The sequence below is a fragment of the Acanthisitta chloris genome, unplaced genomic scaffold (genome assembly GCF_000695815.1).
Source record: "Acanthisitta chloris isolate BGI_N310 unplaced genomic scaffold, ASM69581v1 scaffold22390, whole genome shotgun sequence".
In the NCBI taxonomy this organism is placed as follows: Eukaryota; Metazoa; Chordata; class Aves; order Passeriformes; family Acanthisittidae; genus Acanthisitta; species Acanthisitta chloris.
The window spans coordinates 329-8,911 of NW_008651404.1; the positions used below are offsets into that span (position 1 = coordinate 329).

The 8,583-nt window shown below is 43.7% G+C and overlaps 1 protein-coding gene across 1 annotated transcript in view; it reads left to right on the forward strand.

Annotated features, from left to right (window-relative positions):
* Positions 1–1,705: 1,705 nt before the first annotated feature.
* The window catches only part of LOC103800848 (serine/threonine-protein kinase mTOR-like), a gene marked incomplete at its 5' end in the record, with an annotated part of 27,830 nt that continues 20,952 nt past the window's right edge, over positions 1,706–8,583 (forward strand). Inside the window, 4 exons of the mRNA XM_009073242.1 lie at positions 1,706–1,781; positions 3,690–3,829; positions 6,532–6,632; positions 7,464–7,579. Of these exons, the coding sequence (XP_009071490.1) occupies positions 1,706–1,781; positions 3,690–3,829; positions 6,532–6,632; positions 7,464–7,579 (433 nt within the window). The remainder of the gene's footprint in view (positions 1,782–3,689; positions 3,830–6,531; positions 6,633–7,463; positions 7,580–8,583) is intronic.

An 8,583-nucleotide genomic window follows, 5' to 3' on the forward strand; every position in this document is an offset into this window, starting at 1 on the left:
AATGCTTCCCAGTGCTGGTGCCTGTTGTCTTGGACTGTGGCTATGGTGTATTCTTAGTCTGACTGCATCTGATTTGAGCCCAACCATTCTGAGGTCCTGTTTCCAAGAGGAAATACTTGACCTTCCCAGATATCCAGAGTGTGTCCAGGAGCTTGTCAGGAAGGAAAGCTTCCACAGGCAGAAGAAATGTAGCACTCATTTGAAAATTTTCCCTATTTTGTCTGGTGTCTGGTTGTTACTCCCTTTACTCCTGTAGATTGGCTTGTCTCTTACTACCCAACAGCCCTCTCACAAGGGGGGAAATTATGCAGGTGTTCTGAGGATGATAGGCAAGAAGGGACATTTCTGGCAGCTGCCTGTGTCTGCACTCGTGTTCAAAGCCCTTTGAAAGTCTCTTTGCACTGCTCTCAGTTGCTTCATTGTGTTCATTGTGCTGTTTCCATTCCAAACACTAATGGTTGTTAATACTGGACCTTAGGGTGCTCAGGTGTTGTGACATTGCCTTGAACAATTTGTGCTTCTTCTTCTCCAGCGTCAGTAGGGGAAGAGGAGAGCAATGAGCCAGAGGCTGTTCAGAAATAAGCTTCATAAAAGTCAATTCCCTCATTAAATTGGGGTTAGCAGCAACACTGCTCACGCCATTTCTGAGAGTAAGCTCAGAAAACCAATGTGAAATAGGAATGACTTGAGAGAATAGCTCCACATCACATTGCTGGAGAACTGGAGAACTAGGCTCAAGAGTAGCCTCTTTGCTTGTGCCTCATAAAATCCAGCTATCCTTGCAAAGCAGGTGCCTCACTGGTATGGACTGAGGACTCGTGGTGGTGGCAGCAATTTGTGACACGTTCTTGAAGAGCAGCCCCAGTGCTGGTTAGTCCCAGTGCAGAGGCTTTATATGAAATGTGAAACTGAAATTAGGGTTTCACACTTCCTATGTGTTTTCCTGGTGACATTTGTCAGCTGCTTAATGATGGTGATTGTTTCCTTGGGTCATTAAAATCTCTACTCTGCTTTTTAAAGGAGTTGGTGGATTCTCTTAATATCTCTGATTAAGAGAAAGGGAGGGAAAAGTCAGTACTGAAAAAACTTTTAAGTGCAGCTGTTTGAGAAATGATGCCTTTCAAACTACTGGTAACTATTCTCCCTATGCAGACTGTTATTTAGCATTGATAATCAAATATCATCACCGTTTTGTGTAACAAGTCTGGAGAATATCTGCAGGGAATGTGTGTGCACCTATTACTTTGCAAATATATAGTCATTGCACGCCTCATGTAGGTGGATTGTTCACTTGGAAGTTTTAAACAAAAAGGTGAGTGTTCCATTGGTATTTCTAAATGAGCTTGGTATTTTCAAGTAGAAGCTCATTGTTAGGAACTGCAGTGACAGGACAAGGAGTAATGGGGAGAAACTGAAAGAGGAAATTTAGGTTAGGTATTAAGAAGTTTTTTCCCTGTGAAGGTGGTGAGACACTGGCACAGGTTGCCCAGCGAAGCTGTGGCTGCCCCAACCCTGGCAATGTTCGTTACAGGTTGGCTAAAGCCTTGAGCAACCTGCTCTGGTGGGAGGTGTCCCTGCCCAGGGCAGGGGTTGGGGCTGGATCATCTCTAAGCTCCATCCCAACATACTCTGATTCCAGGATTCTATACCAGCCCCTAATAACTGTCAACTGTGCTAAATGATCTTTTTCTTCCTACCTTTTCAGCATTAACAATAAACTGCAACAGCCAGAAGCAGCTGCTGGGGTGCTGGAATATGCCATGAAGCACTTTGGGGAGCTGGTGAGTCTTGCTGGATAACTCTCTTCTTCATGTCTTAGGTTTTTATGGTTTCTGTAGTTAGTTTTTTTGGGGTTGGTTTGTGTTTTTCAGTCAATCCCATTGAGGTTCCATCCCTGATTAGAACATTGCATTGTTCATAGTGAAGGGCCTTGCTGGGGATGTACATGGATACCTCCTAGCAAATGTGTACAGGTCAGATTGCTGGGGAAGGCTGCAAGAACCTGATTTGGAAGATAATTGAGCAGCTCTCCTTGATACTAAAAGCTGCTCTGAGCAACTAGCAACTTGACAACATGAGTAGTTTCATTTATATGCTGGGAAGGGAGGGAGACAGTTCCTGTTCAGAGCTTGAAGCATTTGAGAAACTGCATCAACAACTTCCAGGTAAGGATTTAGTGGCAGTTGTGCATTTAGCCTCTCTCATCCAGAGAGGGACATGAACCTGTCAGAGTTCACAGATGTTATGTGGGATAGCAGATTAACCAGTCCCTTACAATTGAAACTGCTCACAGAAATCAAATAATCCCATTCTGTATTTGTTCTGTGCCTTTCACTGCATGACTTATCTTTTTTCTTTGCTCTTTTTTTTTACGAGTCATTTATTTTACATTCAGGGACTAAACCATCTATGCTCTCCTGCCAATTCTACCGGTAAAGTGATGATTTTGCAGTGATAATAGTTGCAGTGCCTTAGGCTGACTGGGAAAAGGAAGTCAGCGCTGGAAACACAGTTCCTTTCTGTGGGAATCACTAGAAAACAGGCACAGGTTTAAGCACAAAATGGTGGAATTCCTCTGGTGTAGGATTTATGTGTGGTTTTGACCTAGACTGGAAAATGAACCCTTGCTAGGAGAAGTACAAACTTCAGAACACCTTTGCAGCTTCTTATTCCTTGGGTGGACTGAGCAAAGTTCTGTATTACCTAATTCTGACTTCACTCTTCAGCAGCAATTTAGTTCTAGCAGTAAATGTAGTTCAAAGCACAGAGTTTGCCAGTATAGGCAGTGAAAAGAAATTAAGAGGAGCTGTGAGCTCTACTTTCAGGAACTTAATTGAAATACGACTGAGCTGAGAAGTTAAAGGGCAGCTAAATAAACATCCCTGGTGGAAGACTTGGCATGCAGAGCCTGGTTTATAGTGACCCTGCCCACGGGGCTGGGAGAGGAATCTATTCTGCAGCCTGTGTCAAGACAGGAGCTGCCAAGGACTGAGCAGAAAAACACTGGCAGAGAAAAGTATGGAAAAATACATTAAGGCATTTTCTTTCTTAAAAATTAGAAACAAAATCTAGAAACCAAGACTGAAGAAAAGTTTGTGCAGCTGATAAGGATCAGTGCTTGGCTTATTTTTAAAGGCTTTGTTACAAGCTGTAGCTTTCCCTTGTGAGGGAAGTGATTAGACCCCAGCTTCATACTAGCTGCTGTGTTAAAAATTGCCCACCAGTAGCCAGATGCACAGTTTGAGGGTTGTTTTTTTCAGTTAGCCATTTCATTCCTGAGCACAAGAGTGTTTTTCTTGTTTAAATGCAAACATGTGCAACAATGGGAAGTAGAATATGTTGTAGATTTACCCTTTTTCCTATTCTACTCACTCCCCTTCTCCAACAAGAAAAGCAGCAGCCACTGAGCTGCTCTTTCAGTGGCACTGACTAGGGGGATGATGTTGGACTGATCCCTCTGGTAAACCTGAATTCATTTCTGTGCAGGTGGAGGATATTAGGATGCTGTTTTCTCACTAGCTCAAGGCTTTTCTCTGTATCACAGAACTCCATGAGGATACTGAGAATTAAAAAAAGGCGAAGTTACCACCCCAGACACAGAATTTTGTAGGAAAAGCTGTCATGGTTATTACAGAATGATCAACATTAATCCTACTATTCATTCTGGGGGTTTTTTTCCTCTCCCTTAGGAAATTCAGGCTACCTGGTATGAAAAGCTCCATGAGTGGGAAGATGCCCTGGTGGCCTATGACAAGAAGATGGACACAAACAAAGATGATCCCGAGCTGATGCTGGGACGGATGCGCTGCTTGGAAGCACTGGGGGAATGGTAAGAGGGGGGAATGCCTGAGGACTGAGCAAAATGGTCAATGTGTTCTCTAGGTGATGTCAGTGAGGTGAAATTTTTTTTTTGCCAGAATTCCTATTTATTCCTGCTTAGTTTGAGTATTTCTAGTGGCTTCTTGTTTTGTTCATTGAGGTCAGAATTGGTAATAACATTCCTAAGCCCTTTGGCACTGAGAATCTGAGGAGTTCAGGTCTCTCTGAAAGACAATCTGCAGTCTTATGATCGGACCAACCCCATTTGTGACAGAAAGAAATCGTAAATAGAGGAAACATTATGTGAGCAGAACTTACCAAAAAACAGTCACAAAGGGAGCTCGTTGTGGCCCTCATTTTTCAACTGATTCAAACAGAGATTTCTGTGTTTATTCAGGGTCAGACCTATCCTTTTGCCCATCTTGTAGATGGATGAGTTTTTCATTATTAGTCTTTCTTAGCATTCATTAAGCCTTGTCTTTGTGGACATTTACTATTTCAAGCCATGTGTTAAATATCTGTTGTGAAGATGTAACAGATTCGAGCTGGTGTTTCAGAGGGTGAGCTGGCAGTGACTTACAGCTTGCTGCTTAACTGGGGGCTCCTGTTTTTTCTCCCTGTTCAGCTCCAGGAAGCTAATTGGGGCAGGCATGCTGTGCACTGCAGCGTGCAGTTCCACCCAGGGGCAGATGTGGCTTGGGCCAGGTTCCTTCTCTCTGCTGAACTCTGCATGTCACGAGCTCTCTCCTGATGGGTCCTGACGTGAACCCATGGCATGGCACACACTGAGGAGATTCCTCTTCACTAAAGTCATTTTGCTGGTGGAGGAACAGACCTGTTTGAGAAACCTCATTCCGACAGCATTTTTCTGCCCTTTTTCTTTCTAGAAAAGGGTGAGACATACTGGGTGTAGCTTTTTTAGTAGGGAAAATAGATCCTGGGCATTCCTCAATTAGCTTTTCTAGGAGTAGGCAGTTCTCACAAGGGATTTAAAGAATCTTTCCCTCCTGCAGGGCATGTATGTGTGTAAAGTGTCCTTTCTGAACCTCCTGCTTATTCATGTATCAGTGACAAATGTATGACAATAGGACACTTTTCTGTTGGAGTGAGATATCTACCTGACATCTATTGATGGTCTGTAGTGATGATAGCAATCAGTCTACAAGATCTCTCTACAACTCCCTGATGGGTTAGAGAGAGGTGTGGGATGTCTGTCCTGCCATGGCTGCAGGGAGAGGACTAGAAGGAATGGCCTGAGCTGAGACAGGGAGAGTCAGATTAGATGTTCGGACAAAATCCTTCACTGTTAGGGTGTTCAGGCACTGGAATAGATTGCTCAGGGAGGTGGTGGAGTCACCATCCCTGGAAGTGTTTGAGAGGTGTCTGGATACAGCTTAGGGGTCACAGCAGAGTGGCAGATAATGGTTGGATTTGAGGTGTCCTCCAGCCTTGGTGGCTCTGTGATTCCAAGATCTGTGTGCTTGCTATTGTGGAACTGCACTCCATTTCTCTGCAGGTGTTTTTTGCAGTTCAGAAGAGCCTTTGCCAAGTGCTCTCTGCTACCTTGCAGCTGATTCCAGAGACATTATCCCGAGGCTGAGGATTCCATGGTTTGGCTGCAGATACTCTTCAGCAGTGTTCAGCTTCACTGTTCATGCTGCTGGAGTCATCTTGGCAGGAGGAGGCAGTTTAATCTAGAGCTGCATTATGCAGCATCATTCTTTCAGCACTCTGTGCAGTGATGATTGGAGAGTACAGCCAAAATATTCTTAGCCATTTGTCTCCTGATGTAGTTATTCCTGCAAGAGCCACACTGCTTTATCAGCATCTGTGAGGTCCTGATTTGCTGCTGTTGCTAGGCTTGGCTTGGGTTTTCAGTTGTTCTGGGTTGGGTTTTTTTCTCTCTGGGGCCATTAAGCTGTCAGAATGACTGTCTTGCCCATGGCAGTCCATTGGTTCTGTTTGACTAACTCATCTTCCTTCCTGGGAGGGTGACAGCAGGGAAGGCAAGTTGGCCTCCCTCACACTTGGCAGCTGTTCCAGTGCTACAGAGTATCCAGCCTGAGAAATTCTGGAACTGCAACACCCACAGTAATTGGTTTGATTAGTGGAGCATTCACAGCTGATTTAAAAGAAGCAATATAAGAAATCCTGATGCTTCCTCATCGCTGGAGATGAAAGATTCAGATCCCCTCTGAGATCTTGCCGTGACAAGTCTTCATAGGAGGTTACAGCACCATTGCTTTTCCAGTCTCTGTCTTCTGACTTGATGATGTGTTAATTCAAAATGTTTGATAGCAGGAGCCACGCAAAGCTATTCAGATCATGTTTCTTGTACTGACACTTGCAGAAAGTTTGAATTTGCTGGTGGTTTGTTTGGTTTCTTGGGAATGTTTTTTTTTTCCTCTGTAGAGTGACATTGACAGTTCAGTTCCTGTAGCAGGCATCAACAGCTGCTGAGGAACTGATACAGACTTCTGTTGGGATTTGTGTTTTCAAAGCAATGTGCCTTGAAACTCCTTTCTGGTGATAGGATATATGTCACCAGACTGGCATGGCTGAATTGGCCAGATGAGTCAAATCCTGTTCTCCACTCAGCATAAAAAGAATCAGTGGGTTGGTTGTTGCCTTATCTGTGGAAAGTGGTTGTTTAGTGAGTCAGAATTCTTACAAGAGGCTTTTTGCTGATGAGAAATTGTGAATTCTCCTTAGGGGACAGCTGCACCAGCAATGCTGTGAGAAGTGGACACAGGTCAATGATGAGACTCAAGCCAAGATGGCCAGGATGGCTGCTGCTGCTGCCTGGGGCCTGGGTAATGTATCCTGCTGTGCCAGCCCACGCTGTGGAGGCACAGAGAGCTTCAACTTGCTTCAGGGCTACAGAATATAAGAAGCAGCAACACCAAAGAACCACATTATTTACACGGGGAAATGAAGTAGCTGTCATTCCATACTGAAGCCCTTTGGAAAACCTTCATTTACATAACATCTCCCAGTGTGGTCTCCAGTAACAGAGCCTCACTGGTCTGAGCAGATGATCAGTTGCTTAACTGCTCCTTTTTACTTGGCTTTACATGGAGCAGAGCTCAGCCTTGAAATGAGATTAACAGACTTTCTCAGCTTCGTGGCAGACTCTTATTTACAAACTACAACAGTATCTGCTGAGCATTCTGATAGATCTTGTCTGCTGAGTAGACAATCTTAAGTGGAATAAATCTCTAATGGTCAAAATGTCCATTATGCTGATAGCCAGAGATTTACTAGAGAAGGTTATAAATCACTTGCTGTCTGCCAGCCCGTGCTGGGAAAATCATTCTGTTGCTTTGTAGGGCACTAATTCATGGCAATGTTCTGGAAATGTCAGAATTTCAACTTTCTCATCACAAGGAATGAAAGAGCCTTTTCCACGAGGATAACAATTTGCCTAGAAGAATAATGCCCATGTTTTGCCTGTCTGTAACTCTGTGTATGTTGATAGATGGTTTCTGTGTGTAAAAGACAAGCTGTTGGAGAGCTGACTTCTTGCAGAAGTACCACATAGCACTCAGGCCTGGTTGCTGCTGTCTGAGCACCACAGCTTAGTCCTGTTCTGCTCTTACCTCACAGAGAAGGTTGTTTCCTACTGAGGATATCTGTCTCTGCAGGTCAGTGGGATAGCATGGAAGAGTATACCTGCATGATCCCAAGGGACACCCACGATGGTGCTTTCTACAGGGCTGTACTGGCTCTTCATCAGGACCTCTTCTCACTGGCTCAGCAAGTAATTATCCTCCTTGTTGGCTTTCTGAGACCTGGTTTAAGCTGCACTAGGCTATATGCTGCTCTAAAGCTGTAGCCTAAGAATTGCCCAATAAGCTTTTTTGCCATGGATGTGTTAGATATTGGAGATTGATCTTAGCTTGTATTTCCAGGAACACAGCAGTGAGTGTATGTACAGGTAGTAGCCATCCAGTGCTGTAGAGCATAAGAATGGCTTTATAATTTTTTAGGCTTTTTTTTATTTTTATGCCTGTTTTGTAGCCAGACAGGGCACAAGGATTGTCTCAGCAGAGGTTCCATTCTACAAGACACTGACTGTAAAATGCCACAAATGCCTGAGACACCTGTAAGATTCTTCATGGATGTTCTGTGCACTTCTGTCTGTTGCAGCTTTTTCAGTGAAGTGATCACATATATCGTGTGCAATTGCTTTAATTCTTCTGGTAGCATTGATACATCTCAAATCATAGACTGATATAAAGGCAAGGAACGAGTCTATTAAACAGAGCCATAGATGCTTATTTGTCACAGAGGAGATTTGCAGAGTAACTTTCTCCTCTCTAGATGCAAAGCATGTTGTTTACTTTCCAAGGAAGCTAAAGTAGCACTTCTCAGAATTCTGTGCTGGCTTGCCAGCTTAGATAAAGGAGCAGCTCAGTCTGCTCTGTCAAAACCCGTACCGAGATTTCTGGGTGATGTGCACAGGAAAATTAACCAGGCATTCAAAAGGGTAGAGTTTGTGATTAACCTTTAACATTTGGAACAGGAAAAGCTATAGGTGAGAGATTATATAATGACTAGAACCAGAGCAGGAGTTATTTCATGCTTGAAGAGTCTGTCTTAGTTGGAGGATGAGAAATGGAATTTGCTGTCCTGTAAAATTCATAAAATCCTGTTGGGTTACATAAAACAGTGAAAGCTATTTTCTGTCATTTTGTGGTATCAGGAGACATTTCTTGAGGCTTTTCTGTAACCAGCTGTCTTGCACTAAAATGTGAACTTCTC